The sequence below is a fragment of the Halichondria panicea genome, chromosome 10 (genome assembly GCF_963675165.1).
Source record: "Halichondria panicea chromosome 10, odHalPani1.1, whole genome shotgun sequence".
NCBI classification, from domain to species: domain Eukaryota; kingdom Metazoa; phylum Porifera; class Demospongiae; order Suberitida; family Halichondriidae; genus Halichondria; species Halichondria panicea.
The window spans coordinates 4393469-4410688 of record NC_087386.1 but is presented as its reverse complement, the minus strand read 5'-3'; the positions used below and the strand labels follow the sequence as shown (position 1 = coordinate 4410688).

At 40.5% G+C, this 17220-nt stretch overlaps 1 protein-coding gene across 3 annotated transcripts in view; it reads right to left on the bottom strand.

Moving 5' to 3' along the window:
- Nucleotides 1-68: 68 nt before the first annotated feature.
- The window catches only part of LOC135343006 (uncharacterized), a 36866-nt gene continuing 19714 nt past the window's right edge, over nucleotides 69-17220 (bottom strand). Inside the window, exons 10-18 of one of the 3 annotated variants that reach the window (XM_064539908.1) lie at nucleotides 15354-17219; nucleotides 13688-13924; nucleotides 1705-3834; nucleotides 1585-1647; nucleotides 1302-1376; nucleotides 1206-1253; nucleotides 959-1098; nucleotides 495-771; nucleotides 69-405 (exon numbers count right to left, since the gene is read on the bottom strand). In XM_064539908.1, coding sequence (XP_064395978.1) covers nucleotides 161-405; nucleotides 495-771; nucleotides 959-1098; nucleotides 1206-1253; nucleotides 1302-1376; nucleotides 1585-1647; nucleotides 1705-3834; nucleotides 13688-13924; nucleotides 15354-17219 — 5081 coding nt within the window. In that variant the 3' untranslated portion in view covers nucleotides 69-160. The remainder of the gene's footprint in view (nucleotides 406-494; nucleotides 772-958; nucleotides 1099-1205; nucleotides 1254-1301; nucleotides 1377-1584; nucleotides 1648-1704; nucleotides 3835-13687; nucleotides 13925-15353; nucleotide 17220) is intronic. The other 2 variants (XM_064539909.1, XM_064539910.1) reach the window with 2 other exon arrangements.

Sequence of the window (17220 nt, the reverse complement as noted above, 5' to 3'; positions counted from 1 at the left end):
GAGGCCAATCAATGTGTGGATGTTGCTAAATGTTCATGCATACTGCGCATGCTCAGTTCAACTTCTCACAGAGACACCAAAAATGTGTTCAGAAAAGTAAAGCATTGCAGACAAAATAGTATCAATAAAAACGTTATGTATAAAATCAGTTTCGGTCAGTTCAACTCGTATTCTCTACAATGAATCTACAAATGTCTGTAGCAGTGTCTCCTCTTCTCAGTCCTATGGCAATTTCTACCAAGGCCCTGAAGGTAGCTCTGGAAGGATTCACATTTTGCCACGCTCTCAATGCATGAGCCACTCCAGCTTGATTGCCATAACAACGTGTGACATCAGTTACACCATCACGGTCGGCTGGGGTGAGGTTGAGTCGATCGAGCAGGTTAGGAGTTGTGGATTGATTGACTGCATGCAAAGAAAAAGGCATCACTAAAATTATATTTTAATGATCGATATCAATAACACAAAGGCTAATAAATAAAAACTGCACAAACCTGTGATGCTGTCAGCCAAATTGATGAGATCCACTGTGGGCTTTTTGAGAGCGTCTGACAGGAGACTCCATGTTACAACTTGTGTACTCAGGAGCTTAACCAACATTTCACGCAAGCACGACACATTATCGCCACGATACTTTCCGGTATCGATATTGGTGAGAATGAAATGACTGAGACCTAGAGCCAATCCCAGATTCAACCAGTGAGGGCTGGCACTTGCATGTGCAGTGTGTAGAGTCTCGTAAACATGTTGCAGATCGTCAATTGTCAAAACCTGTACAAAAGCAACGATCAACCAGTGTTTAATTTGGTGAGGGTTGCCCCCTTGTAAATACCTTCCAGAGGAAACTCAAATGGGAATACAATTGAGGGGTTCCAGTACAATATGCTCAATCCCTTACCAAATGTAAAAATGATAATTATGTAAGTAAGTACAGTATATGACTTAGAGTACTGCCTACCTTGTGCACGCTCAGCAGGTGTGGAAATTTCTCCGCGATTAGAATGATGTCACTCTCAGGGATTTCTTGATCTAGTTGTTGGTCCCTCACTCCAGTCTCCTTGCACACATCTTCCATTACTATAACAGAGGACAATTCACCTGAAGAAAAGATATATGTAAAAGATTAAATCGTTATTATTAGGCCCAGGAAAAAAATTAAACTTTCAAACTCGAAATAACTTGTTGACCAATTGACATTTTCTTACTGGTATGTTGATCACTCGTTTTATTGACCACATGTTCCATTGCAGGGTCTGAGGAGGGAAAATTTATAAAATAAAAAAACGCAAAACAAAGCTTACTAGAAGTATTTCGCTGATCATGAACATGCACATGTACTTCAGTCTTCAAGCACACATCTTCCATTACAGAATTACCTGAGGAAAAGCAAGACACAGCAGTTACGCTTGTAGTACATTTGTCAATTACCATACAAGGCTGATGATCACTCGTTCTTTAAATTATTTGATACACATTTTACTTAACTTTAACAAATAATCTGCTAATTAAGTAACTATGTACTAGCTAGTTAAGTTCCAAAACTAATAGAACTGCAAATGTTTACATATACTGTTACGTAATTACCGGGGTATTGCAGCTGATCACTTGTTCTTTCAGTGACATCTCTCGTAACAGAGGATGGTTCACCTAACATAGAGAAACATAAATGTCAATATTACTGACCACTATAATTATTATACTCACCTAAACCTTCGCTATTGTCCAGCCAGATTCTATGTTCGTCACTGAGCTTCCCATACACACGTGCCTCCTGGGAGCATATCCAATAGTCCTTTCGTTCGCTCAGATCAGCAAGGTGCAATTTGCTTCCAGTGCTCTTCTTGCATGGGCAAAAGATGCCTGTCTCGGGTGTGTCGTTGTTGTAATGCAACGCTTGACAGGACAATTTAATGCTGCTTAAAATTTCGTTGCGAATCGTAGGGCATATTTCATTGCGTAAAGGAAAAGGGACGTCAATGTACACTTCGATATACGAGAAGGAGTCGATCAGAGCCACGGTATACGGGTGCTTGGGAATTCTTAGCTGGATACAATTTTTAGCAAAACAGATTGGTTTCCCTGAAGGAAGTAAAACTTTCCAGTCCAACCTCTTGATCACATCCACAACTAGACAGCAAAATACTCCAGAGCGAATACACCCACTAGGAAAGTAGACAGCGAGGGGTGATATTGTGAAGGAGGAACGGATTTTGTCTAGCTCAGCAGGTGGGATCGATGTGAGTAGAGATGGCATGAAGAACTCGGCTTGGTAGGTAGTGGACTCCACTAGAGGAATGGGAGCAATCACAAGAAGATCTTTCATGATCAACAGCATATCTTCTGGAGAAAAGGTGCCTTCAACGTAATGCTTCTTGAAGAATCGTAGAAACTTTAAAGTGATTATGCCCTCATCTCGAAATCTCTTCCATTCGGCGTCTGTCCCTTCTGGGCTAACAGTAGAGCGTGCATTCCTCAGGAAGATGGCGTGTTGTGAGAGCTCGGTGATCTTGTCTAGTGGAATCTGGGCATCCACAAACACTGTGTTGGGGAGAATGGAGGGATAGTAGTGCGCTATACACACGTTGTCAAAGAAGACCAGAGCAGCTTCAAGATCTTTGAGCAAATAACCAAATCGAGTGGCTAATTGGAGACATTCTCCAATGCTTAGTACACCTCGCTCGAGACTGGCAGACAAACTCTGGAGAAGTGAATCCAAGAAGGACCACCAGATGGGAATTTTGACTTGTAACGGAATAGAGCGCTCAATAGCAATTCTAATCCTATTGGCAGTGGCCAGTGAATCTTCTTCTCGGCTGATTGTGTTGAGACCAAAAATCAGATTGTTCAATCCAAGATTTTCGTACACCAATAGCTTCTTGATATCGGGTGGCAGCATGTCGAGAATCTCTTTATTCCTCTCGATAAGTATATCCGAGCTCTTCAGCTGATCAAAGAATGTGCCCACAAAGATCATCTTCGGCTTCTTATCTTGTGAGGTATGGGACTCAATCGATCGAATCAGACTCTGAAGTGTCTCCCCGAGGGTCATGTGAGATGCATGAGGACTACCAACAAGCTGCCCATCCTTGTAGTACTCATCAGAAGGGAAACTGGAGAGTTCGTCAATCAAACGCAGGACTATCAACGCCACCGAAATGTGCTTGATGAAGAGAGGGCTGACGTCGTGGAATTGCGGCTGGCCGCCGCAGTCGGTAACATACACCCAGTTGGAATCAAACAGTTCTCCTTCTTGCTGGTCACTGCTCGACAGTTGGTCAGTTCCCTGTGTGGCTGGCAGCTCTTCTGCCACACCACTCACTACACTCGCTATCACTTCATCGATGGCTTTGTCCAACATTCTTGCAGAGCCAGAAAGTTCATCGGAATCGTTCGTCGATGGGCTCAATTTGGAACCAGAAGTTGGCTTGGTTGTGGTCATTCTCTTGGGAATCCTTAATGCCATCATCATTTTCTTCAAGCTATTGGCAATCCGTGATGCCATGGAGAGATCAGTGATTTTTCGAACTAGGTGATCGGTGCTTTCTTTTGGTAACTTGGCAATGATTTCAGCTAGTAGTTTGAGCAACTTTGGCTGAGACATCTCTTCCCAGCCCCTTCCAGTTGACTTGAATTTTGTGTTGGACACTGGTCGAATGCGTACTGGCTTTTCCATACAAGGAGTGCTGTCTCGCTGTAGTGGAGGGGGCTTGTCAGTTAGCAGGCACTTGAGGTTGGTCTTTCCTGTTCCCGCCGGTCCAAACACAAGCATGTTGACAATGTTGACCAAGACGTGGTGTCCATGCTTCATTGCCTCATCAAACAACCGCTTCGATTCTAAACAGGATGTGTGTATATGCGCCAGTGGTGTTAGTATAATTATGTAATACTTCAGAACTGTCAACATGGCTGTTATTATTATGATGTCACACACCAACGAAAGAGAACGATACATGTGCATGATAAACTGATCATTACATGCTATGTTTGTTATATAAAGGTTATTTTCTTTGCTGTAAATTTTCGTATATCCTGCCCAGTATCGTACAACTCGGGATTACGATAGTGATGTTAAATTAACTTTCGTATGATGCTCTACAATACGAAAAATGGGAAAATATCCACCATACGAAAAACCCACTTATGGTATGTAACTATAATTATGTACAGCATGCCTATATACAAATCACACGACTATATATACATGTATAAGTTATTGCCGCAGGGCGCCTGCAATAACTAACTTGTTGCCCAATGACGTCAAACTCTTCTGATTGGTCAAGTTGTTCCCTATTAATTGTAGGACATGTGTTTTGTGTGAATTTTAGTGAATTCGTAATAAATTCTTACCATAATTAGTGCAACAGGTAGTAGCCTATAAAAGGAACCAAATGAGTTATTGGCTGGGAGGGTAGGGGTCCCAAAAGCAGATACCGTATAGCGCGAAATTTTCGAGGCACTTATATTTCGTGGATTAGCCTCTAAAAGCTATTTCGTTGCACAATGTTCACGGAATGACTGCTTACCGGAAGCCACGCCTTTAAATCTATGCATGTTATAGCAGGTAATTCAATTTTCGTGTAGGATTCTAACCCATGAAATCCGCGAAAATTAAGCCCCTCGAAAATTTCGCACTATATACGGTATCTTGCACGAAGTCTTACAAATTCTACTGCATTTACACACAGTGCAAATGCCATAATTATAATTGTTGCCCAGTGAGTGGGCAGATCAAAGCAATCCAGTGCTCAGTATATGGCATGTTGCATCACTGCCATGGCTACCATATATTGCACTGCATTATATGGCATAATGCACTGGATTATATGCACTTGCACTGTGTGTAAATGCAGTAGATTTCTTTAGTTATTGCAGGCACCCTCGTGCAACATGCCATATATTGCACTGGATGACATAAAGCCCTCGGGCATTATATTGCTCCAGTGCAATATATGGCATGTTGCACTCTGGCTGGGCAATAACTAATACTTGTTGCATGTTTGAGCAAAAGATCAAAGAAACCAGTGCAAATATATGGCATATTGCACAGTGAAGCCAGGCACATCAAAGCTAACAAGTCACCGCATATTGGACAAAAGTTGGAATGATCTCTTTTATATTGTTCCTACAACTCACTTTTTTGTGGTATCAAAATAAGAAATGCGGAAGGCATGAACTCATTATAGCTATGCTTTTCCCACACAACAAATCAGTTGCATTATATATGGTTGCTATGGTAGTGATGCAACATGCCATATACAGAGCGGCACTGGACTGCTTTGATCTGCTCATTCACTGGGCAACAAGTACATTTAGTCCAGGCAAAGCACCTTAATTATGCCTCGGTGCGCATGCGCAAGCGAGGTATATGGTAGTGTGTTTACGTGTGTGTGTGTGTGAAGACTGCTACAGCTGCTCAAGGATCAATCAAGTGCAAGAGGCTTCTAGTCATGGATTTTATTCGTGGATTTGTAAATAATGCTTCGTTCTCGAGTTATGCCTAGTTTTGCTTACTTGGAATGCCATTGCAGCCTTTTCAGAAGAGTGCGTAGCCAAACTTGTTTACCGAGTGTTGCTACTCTACTTAGTAGTTAGCTCTGCACTAGAACACCAGTGAGGATTATAACGGTCGGATATTGGTCAAAAACCGATCAGTATAGCTTGATGACAGACTAGAGACTCCAACGTTCGGTCACAAATTGACCGGGCAGAATTATCACGTGGCTTATTTCAATAAGATAAAAAACGGAAAATGTCATGTTCAAACGGAAAATATCATGTGATTGATTGAAATAGTCATTTTTTGCAGTGCATGCATATGCTATGATAGCTAGCTCCAGCAAGAAAAGTGAGAGACAAGCTATACTGAGGCTACTTTTAGAGTGAGAAGGACTGCACATTTCAACTTCATGACTGACCACTTTGTGCTATGGTCTGATATTTGTCTACCTTGCTCATGCGCACCGAGGCATAATGACAATTCCATTGTGCAATGACCTCTAGACTAAAGTGCTCAGACAAACTCTCCATGGAAGGGCGGCTAATTCATGAGACTAGCTGGGGTATAGAGTGATTGTGTGTGGACACAAAAATGAGCTGTTTGAACAAACTAGACACTTTCTGGACCCTATCCCTATATAGGCACATGCGCTTACTAACCAGATTATAATAATACGGTAACCTATATATATACATAAAGCCACAGCTATACAATGATAAAACTATAGTTGCTTTGCTAGCAATTACTCCTATTGTGCTAAATCTACTAGAAATCTATTAGAATCTATAATAAGTCGTGAGACTTCTGTATTGTGTAATTCCTCGGTGTGTACGCACAAGTGATACAGTAGTGTGTGTGTGTGTGTGTAGGCTGCTTTATAGCTGCTAAATGATCAATGAAGAGCTTCTATAGGCTTCTAGTCACGTTGGATTTGCTGTTTCAGTTTTATACAGTGGAACCTCCATAAAACGAATACCATTGGGGAACAACCTTTGTAGCGACTCTGGAAGCAGAAATTTTTTCCTCTGTAAATAAGAACAGAGCTGTGGCACAATCACTTTAGCATCAGTTCTGCATGATCTCGCTATGATTGGATGGACTATAAGGGGTTCTTTGGGGTGCTAATTTCAATGGTGAGCTCTGTTTAAAGCAACTAATGAGTGAAGCATTAGTTTTAGGCTAGTAAATGATGTCCTTTCAATGTTTTTGTGCGTGTATAGAGAACATACATGTTAATCTTACAATGAAACATAGTAGATACTCAAAAGGCATTCCAGCACACATGGTTGGCACGCTTTGTTCAGCTCCTTGTAGTGTTTAGGATTCGCTAAATAGAGAATTTGTATTTATAGAGTATAGAAGAGGGCACTGTTAGACGGTACCAATTATGAGATGATAATTAGTACTTCAGCTATTCTTTCTGCATTATTTTAATGCACTACCTCTTTAGCCAAAAGAAATTTGGAGCTGTAGGCCTGTGTATGCATTATGGAATTTTTTGCTTACATTATTGACCATGGTTGTGTAGACTATTTTGCTCCCTCAAGAATACTGCAAGATAGGGGTCATCAATTTTGATGTCTCAAAATACCCCTTACTCTATGTGCCTATTTTTTATTGCAGCTACACTATATAGTCGTATAGACTCACTACCCAATGGCAGAACTTACATTTTCGGAACGCTACCCTTCTCTGTCGGAAATGGGGTTATTTCCGGAGCTTCTCTTGGCTGTTGCTGGTGATTCTGACAGTTGTAGCGATATTGAAAATATACCACGCTCAAAAGTGACTAATCGAACTATGTTGGAATTAACTATTCAATTTTTTGTAAACGGAAATTCTTCGTGTACCTATACTACATTACACTGGAGACGGGTATCTTCACTGTTTGGAAGTTGTCGATCTATTAAATCTCTACGTCAGAGTGTTGTATGTCTTTCAGCAAAGCTAACCAAACTCAAAAAAATACCATCGTGTGATGAAAAGTCGTCTAAGATCGCTGATTTTCTTAATCAGAATAATGAATTACCTAATGTGTTTGTGGCATGTGGTAAAGTGATTGTCTCCCAATAGATGAATCCAGTTGCTCATCCTGTACTGAATTAAAGGACCTTGTAGAGAAATCACGTAAGTGAAAACATATGCTGTCCATAGAAATCACCAAAATAAGTTGAAAAGAAAAGAAGTAATAATTTTGGAACAGGATACACAACTTCAGGAAGACAAGCAAACAATACATGGTTTACAGAAAAAAACTATGAGGTTAGAAGAAAAAATTCGTGAACTTAGGGAAAACTTTATCGTCTTCGTCATAGAGCCTTATACTGGAAAACGAAGTACATGGAACCAAGTGATATTAATTTTGAGGAAGTTGCTGCTGTCTCCGAAGAAGCCGAGCGCAAAGAAGCCGAGCGCAAAGAACAGTTACTGCATGCGCATGAAATAAAGTCACTAGAAGCTAAAAGAGAATTAAGTACAAGATATTTTATCTGATGCCAGTGATAGGATTATTACTTTTGAAAGAGGGAAGTACACCAATGATGTACGAACTGTTGTTACGAATTATTGTCCTTAAATGTCAGTGTAAGCAACTGGTAATTGAAAGTATTTTAAGGAACATCGCTCATAAAGAGGTTGACCGCCTACCCCAAAAAACAGCTGTATGTGATATGTTGTTGGAATGCCTTACATGTGCTCAAGCTCGAATTGGTGAGGAGTTATCTCAAGATGATGGTGTGTACTTAGCCTCGAATCCACGCCGATTAAAATACGGCCTGGTGTTCATTGCAGGGGTGTTAGTGCACATGCGCTGCACATCCACCTGTATGATGATCATGATGTCTTTGCTTGGTTCCCCACAGGCTATGGCAAGTCTTTGTGCTTCCAACTGCTCACTGAAACGGACAAGCTCTAGCTCTACAAGAGTTGAGTTTTGCTGGTGCTGTCACCACTAGTGTCTCTGATAATAGACCAGGTCTCAGGCCTCCGGAAGAGGGGTGTCTCTGCTGCTATATTGTCTGGAAACAAAGGTATTAAAGATGTAGATCTAGATAGCTATATTAAAGAATCTAGGAACTGATGATATTAATGGCCTGAACTTAGTGCATTATTACAGTCAACACCAATCCTTCATTTCATAGATGTCGAGAAGGACCTCCTTGCTAGTGTGAGTGACGTGTCCGAGGGTTGATTCTCTCTCCTCTATAGTGCTCCCGAGGCACTCCTTGGCAGAGAAGCATAGAAGCAGCTCCTGGCCCAACGTCCCCTCTGTGACTCTGTAGTGGCAGTCGCTGTTGACGAAGCACACTGTGCGTATAAGTGGTAAGCAAGAGTGGTTACAGTATTTATTCGATTTGAGGCAATGCTATTACAAATCCCCAGGGGTGGCTACTTTTTGAGGCAGAAACATTATTTTTAAAAGTCCTTGTAGGGAATCACTAGCCTCTATTCCAGGCCACTTTAAAATACGAACTACATGTATTACAATAAGGGGCTACATCATTTTAGGACGAGACATATAAAACAACACAGCTTGAGCAAGTGCTACTTTGATAGTGTTGCATATTTGGAGGGTCTCCTTAAAAAATGTACACAAGATACAATATACATCACAATTGTACGTTAAAACATAGTGCCTTTACATGTGCTCTACTGTCTACGCAGTTTTGTATGATGATTTTACAAATGCCCCCTCACTCAACCACTTGTCTAGCACTTTGGTATGGCCCTCATGCACTGATCTTTTTGACACGTTTTAGTATCGCTTCGTAGCTGAGGGTCACATTGATGTAGTTTAGCCTGGCCCAAGCCTAAATTTAGATTTAATTGAATAATCACTGTACTTACCATGTGATAAATGTACATAATTATGTATTTTATACACGGCGCACACAAAAACACACAGACCTTTTTCTGGATGTGGGTAAAAAAGAGGGCGCACGAGAGATAAGATTGAACTCCACACATCACCCTGTTACGCTCCTTCAAGAGCCACAACATCATTCCTGAGACGAGGAGTAGAAAAAACAGCCCTGCATCTTCTCCAGGTCAGGACTAACGACTACTGTACACACCGCCCTCTTACTTGGTGGTGCGTTTGACTCATGATTATTACCGTACAATTATACCTTGACGGACTGTTTGTCAGTAGGAGTGCTGGCACTTGTAGTCTGTAGTGTGCACTCAATTCCAGCTATTTAATTTTATATAACACATCTGCAGGTATAGAGATCTACCATTGGGTTGCTGAGTACTGGCAGTCTCAACAGAAGTTGCTTGAGTATAACGTTGCTCCGATCCCTCAGCGCACATCTCATTCACATGGAGCAGTGAATAACAAAATTAATTAACGGTAATTTTTGAAACTCATCTTACTCTTGTTTTTATATTACTCTTGTTGGACGGGGAAACAGAGTCGCCTTCCAGCGGCTCCAACGGTCTGACGCTTAGCTAATGGTGGTCTTGCTACGTGTGTGTGTGTGTGTGTGGAGAAACCCCCACCCACTAGTGTCTTTGGATATCTTTCTTGGAGCCGAGTACTCGTTGGGCTGCCAGTGACACTTGTGAGAGGCCTGGGTGGAAGTGCCCTTCTCTTCTCATAGCTAGCCTTGGCTAGAACTATAAATGACTCTGCTGACAGAAACTTTCTGTTGCAAAGCCTGCAAATAATTATGGTGGGAGAGACTATCATCTGGAGTTATTGGAAAGTCTGTGATTCTGCTGAGCCTCTCTGTAAGATCTGAGGAACACTGCAAAGCAATAAGAAGACAAGAAACTGCAGCAAGTCCTGCAGGATAAGGATTCTGCGGTAGCCATCTCTAGCTCTCTGTTGTTTTAATGTCCTACAAACCATGCGGTATAACGTATTCTCTTATTTTCCGTTTTATTATCAACAATAAATTTAGCGCATGCACTAACACCCATGCAATGAACACCAGGCCATATTTTAATCGGCATGGATTTGAGGCTAGTGTGTATATACCTTGCAGAGTGATGAAACTACTAAACATGGGCAACATTATTTTGATGTTGTAACTACTGACACTACTCGGTCTTAGACACGTTTTTCAGGATCGGCTCAGAATGCACTGGATACACTAATTGAAATCCTGGATGATCTAGATGTGATCCGGAAGGAGCTAGGTGAATCAAGTGTTTCATCACTTATTGTCTCGAAACTTAAGAATGCGATGTCAGATCGACATGCTGCTGAAAATCTGTTCTCTTCCGTCCTTAGCGACTATAGAGCCCAGCATTCTCCCTGATGTTGTAGCCGGGTGGGAACAAATGACGTACTACGAGAGAAAAAGAACAGATAATTCGAATGAACAATTTTTTTGCAGATTGCATTTTCTCGTCGGATTGGCAGAAGCAGCTGAGGAGATTTTGAAATCAACTATTGAAGAGGAGGAAATACCTTTGGGACTAAGGGCTCCCGAACACACGGAATCTTGTCAGAACTGCTTGTAAAGCGTTCTACTATATAGGGGGTCTGAGCAAGCTGGCTGCTCCACACATTTTCGAACATACCATATCTATATAGAGGGAAATTTTCGTGTGGTACACATTTTCGCGTTAACACGAAAATTAAAACCGGGATAAACTCCCACGCACTGGTAATTTCACATGCAAAGCTATTGGTGGGTGTGGTTTCCCGGCATTGAACCGCGAATATTAGAACCCACGAAAATTTCTGCTGAGGGCTCTGAAGCCAACTAGCGAAAATTTACACCCGCGAAAATTTCCCGCTATACGGTATTTAAGAGTACAGAAAATACCACTGTTGGAAACCGATTAACATCTTATTTTATGACGCTGCGGGAGTTTTTATCTGAGGTCACATGCTGCAATATTTGTTAAACCACCATGGCAGCACCCTTAATCATTATTGCTGGCTGCATTATGGATAAGCTTGTGATAGAACCATTCTTGCAAACACCATCTATATCTATTTTGCAAATGTGTAACATCTGCACAAAAATGAGAGACATGTTTCAACTAGTGTTCAAGCTGGCGCTGTGCTAATTCCTCTCACCATGTTTTTGCTTTCAGTATTAGAGTGTTATAATTATTAGTTTCTTTTATATTAAAGTTAGCTTATCTATATAAAGTCACTGAGAAGAAAAGACTTATTTACATGCATCTATTGTTGTTAATTACGTGGCTTACCAGGACCTCAAGAAGAAAATTGATTATTCCAGGATCTGTAGTTCAGTGTATATAATATCTAAGAAGAAAAGACCTGTGTACATGCATATTGTTATCTATATTGTTATATGGTAGTGTTTTGTGGCTTATATACCAGGCCCTCAAGACAAATGATTCTGCCAGGAGGATCTGGATCTGGATATGATCTTGGATATTATTTTCTCACACATGGGGAATGAGCGTGCATGCGCATTACATCCACAGGAATAATTAAAGGGTGTGTCCAAAGAGATCAATTTCTAATGGCTACTGTACTGCTAGCTAGCTGTTTTAACAGATATTTTCTGAGTATTGTAGCTAACAAAAAGCTAGCGCTTTAGTGCAAGGCTAACTCATATGTTGAATAGAAAGTTTGTGCGAACAGATGATGCTATGAAAGATTCTGAAGAGACTGCAACAGCCTTCAATGTGAGTCAAACTAGCCATAACTCGAGAAAGAAGCTTTAGTTTGCTAATCCACGAATCAAAATCCAAGAGAACGTGGCTAGAAGCCTATAGAAGCTGTTAAATTTCGTCGCATTGCAACCGTTGAGCAGTTACAGCTGGAACAGACACATAGACACACACAGTCAGCTTTATCGTATCCCTCGTGCGGCTACGCCTCAAGGCATAAAAATGGAGCGAAGATGCTCAGCCTGCGCTAGATAACAAAGCATTGCTGTTTCCCCACCACAACTTCTTTTCAGGATGATGTTATGGATTGTTTGTACCAACCAACAGACCAGGGTGATGCTGTGATGCTGTGCAAGAAATTCTCCAGCTATTGTTTGCATTGAACGGTTACTAATTGATTATTTGCCAGGCGGCGAGTTCCACTACGTTCAAGACCCTGCAGTGATATCAGAAACATTGTCGGTTCCAAAGACGAATGTTGATCCTGAGAGAGATTTTGCCAATCTTGATAGAATGTTATTGCAGAAACCTAATGCCCGTCATATAGCATTAGAGTCAATGATACTGTTTTCACAGAATAAGACCTCAGACTGGCTAAAGAAAAAAGAGTCCAGAAGAAAACGTTATATATATGTGATAACTGTCCGTCTGCAAGGAAGCTGCTACTTACCTTGGATTCTCAAGGTTGCTGTTGAGCTGGGTTACTAAACTCCAATAAAGCTTAGCAAGCATGGGAAAGCCTGGTATAACGATATAAAACAGCTTTACGCACTAGCTCGATCAGTATCGAATAAATGAACGGGGCTCAATGTATAAATTGTGATCATAGTGAGTGCATATGCAGGAAGTTTAATGTGCATGGTGCACGTTTGAGAGCTGGGCACTGTGAGGAGTGATACTACTGCAGGGATGACCACAAGAGGCATAATAATAAGTTGTCCTTGCACTGAAAGAACCACGCAGGGAAACGCCCAAAGTTTTGTCCCTGATATTTTTACCAAGTTGGCATGCAACGAGATACTTGTTATTATTTTAGCTTGTTACGTTGATGCTGAACAGCTTGCTCAAAAAACAAAGTTTCTGCAATCAACTTCATCCAAGTTGTCTTTAATTTATTATCAGGAGTGTATGAATAGTGCCACCGAATATCCACAAAAGAATCTCCTTCAGCGTAACAGGTTATATTAAAGAGGAGTATGCGACTCTCACACACATTCTATTCTAAATCTCGGACTGAATCCGTCACTAACACTTGTAGTTGTGTAAACTGTATAGCCATGAATAAAATTAAATGTGGGCTGGAGGTACAAACCACACGTGTGTGTGCTGATATCATTTTTAACTAATTAACCACTACACCTACGCATCCACTTAAGATGCGGTCTGGTAGTGACGTGGTATGACATACTTGTACCGCAACATGGTTTACACTACAACTGCTACAGTTGGATACTCTCTTCATACACTCCTACTATTATATAATGTATATATACGGTCATGCGAGGAACTTGCACAGAAACCAAAGAGTCTTGCCATGCAGTGTGATACCATAATGACTATAGATACTTAATATACATGCACAATTCATACCTTGTTCAAGTGCAAGAGATGCATCGAGAAGTTGTGGGTTATCAGTTTTCTTGAACCACTGTCGGACAGCTTCCATTAAGGCAAGATCCGGGTTATTCTGGTACCTCAATGATATTCGTGACAGTGTTGGAGTGTCAAGACCAAGTTCCATTCCTACTTCATACCACACTTCAGACCGAGCTAAGAACTTTCTAAAAATTCTGTTTACTGTTATGGAATCATCATCTGAAGAAATACCTGTAATACAAAGTTGGTATTCAAATGCCAGTATAATGAAAGCACCCACCGCAGATGCTGATGCCTCGGTGGAGGTGTCAAAGCTAACATAACATAAAGCTATAATAACTAGATCTCTTAGCCTCGTTCCCAGGCCTTACTTTTTCTTGCTGTTGTCACTGTTCATCCATAAATCATAAGAAAGACATAGTGAGGCAGTAAAGAAAGAAAATGGGCGTAGAGTTAAGAAAAAGTAAGGCCTGGTTTGGGAAATCGCGAGGATTTTTATGAACGTGGGCGATATGCAGCCCATAACCGTAACGTAAGGTATTCTCCCACGCATTCAGAGTTGTACTGAGACAACACCAAGCTGTGCTGCAAGTCAGATCAGAGAACCAGTGTGGCCAGCTCTGGTGGCAGTAGCTACGTACCTGCTATATGATAATGATGACTATAAGCTATTCTTGATCTAACTATAGACTATATAGCATGTAGAAACACACAAGAAAAGGTGATAGTCTGATAGAATCTGAACAAACAATTGCAAATTCAATCTAGACTAGTAGATCATAGCTAAGCCTAAGGTATACCTAGCTATAGTGCTTGCAAACTTCCAGTTCCAAGTCCATGTCCAGCTTGCTGCTTTATTAGTCATAGATCTCTGCGTGGGCAGCCCAACATCTCTAGCTCAGCATGCCAACACTTATTTTCACCCTTCTACCCTCACGCGACTTCCCGATACAGACTATCCTTTTTTCTAACTCTACGTCTATTTCTTTCTTTATTCCTCCAATTAATACCGTATTTTATCTCATTGAACGATTAATACAGTATTTTATCTTATTGAACGATTGTGATAAAGAACAGAAAAAGAGAAAAAGGAGAGCCTGTATAGAGGCTAACTAGATCTATAGCTATTAGCAATAGCTTACACAAACACTAATCATGATGAACATTTTAATTTTGCTGCATGCACAGGGAAACTCGAAGAGTGGGAAATGATCAACGTGATTGTAAAAACGATCGATGCCAAAAGTCCAATTCTAAATTAATGACTGCTGCATCAACGGAGTTTGCAGCTCTCTTCTCACTCTTGCAGCCATACTAATCGCTAGCATTCTAGTGCAGACTAAGTAGAGTAGCAACACTCCATGGACAAGATTTGCTACGCACTCTTCTGAAAACGCTGCAATCACATTCCAAGTAAATAAAACTATAGGCATAACTTGGTGGAACAAAGCATTATTTTGCAAATCCACGAATTGAAAACATGACTAGAAGCCTATAATTATAGAAACTCTTACTTGCATTTCATTGATCCCTAGAGCAATCTACAAACAGACAAACACACACACACACAGACACACACATGCACAAACACAGTATACCTCGCTTGCGCATGCACACCGAGGCATAATACACTTGCATGGTGTAATGTATACTTACATACCTTCATCAAACCAGCGTTGCTGTGATTGTGACAGCTTAAAAGTCTGCTCCGAGTTGAAAGAACATATCAAACTTTGTTCAAGCCAAATCATATTATGCTCAATGTCTGTGGAACCACAAATGCAATTAAACCCAACATCACAAGCCAGCGATTCCAATTGATAACATTTGCATGCTTTTTCAATCCCACGAATCACAGCTGTCTTGATCAGAAACAAAGGTGGTTGATAATTCTTGTACTCAGTATAAATCCTAACACATGAGTTAGATGCAAACAATGTTATCATACAATCATATCCAGGCAGAGAAAACTGTGCACAGTTTGAAAATATGCAAACTGGATCTCCCGTATTCGGATTTGTGAGTATTTTCCATGGCCAGAAGTCGCTGCTTTCTTGAGACGTTACAAAGCAGATCAAAAATCCAAAAACGTTGGTAGCCATTGGGTGTTGAACTACAAGACAAGGTTCTTTGCAATAGATACTCAAATCTTGAGGGCTTAGAGACGTTGTGAGAACACATGGCATTAAGAACTGATGCGAGCTAATTTGAGAGAGTAAGCATAACCCTTTGAGTAGCTTTATAACATTATCATATGTAAAAATACTATCATAAACATTTTGAACAGCATGAAAGTCAGTATCTGTAAGTAGCCCAGTATATTTAATGTTTTTGAGCAAAGAAATCATTAAAGACATGAGCAAGGAGACATCTTCAAAAATAACATTGGGGAGAATATCTTTAAAGTAGATTAGCAGACCACATTTATGTAGATATGCAAGAGCGTCCTGTAGCTGCTGACCAGACTTGATACCACAAGTGTCTGAAATGCGAATAACAGTATCAAGAGTAATTATTTTTGAATTGTTTAGTTGAAGTGTGTTTTTAACAAAACTCCAGAGATAAAACCAAGAATAGGGAATCTGTTCTTTGTTCATGCTACGCAAAGTCCTCAAAACTTTTAAAACTTCTTCATGACTAGAAAAAAGAACTCCACCAGAAAAATTTAAAGCAAATTTATGCCTATGTGGACTGTTTTCTACGAGATCAATTTCATTTTTTGAAGTCTTCATCAATGATGGAGCTATTACTATCCATTTTTCAGAAATATCTGGAAATTTTTCAAGCATCTCCGCTGTGAACTGAACATCAAGAATACCGAAAGATGATAGTTGCGGAGTAAGCAATGGTAAAATTGTTAAGATAAGAGAATGCTTACACTCTATTGCATTCATTAAATGGAGACTTTGTAGCTCATCACTAGCACCTTGCATTAATGTGACTATGCGACTTTTATTACGTGTTAGCTGATCAGTTGGGATATGCATAGATGTAGATGCAGGTGAGCTATGTTCCTCGCGTTTTGTAATATGATGTTCATCATCTCCAGCAATTTGCTGTGGTTCATTGACAGCATAAGACTTAAGTGGACTGTGTTGTTTGTGCGGTAAGAAATCTTTCAATTCTGATAAATCCTTTGCAGACGTTTCAGCCTTGGGCAAAAAATTTTTTGATTCTGATAAATCATTTGCAGACGTTTCAGCCTTGGGCAAGTAATCTTTCGATTCTGATATATAATTTGCAGAGGCTTCAGTCTTGGGTGGATCACATGAACTATCTTGATCACTCGGAAACTTTTGCTTTAACTCGGCTGCGTTACTCGCTAAAAATGCTTCTACAACTTCAGATTGTAATAATTTTAAGTTGTTGTCTTCTAGAATGAAAAACCTGGAAATACTTGTCGAACCAGATTCTCTGTCATCCATTACAATCTGATCAGAAAAGTTAGATCCCACAAACAGCACTGTTGATACAAGTACGTCCACTCCTCCTTCTTTCAGGGCAATTTTGAGCTGTTCTTCAGCATC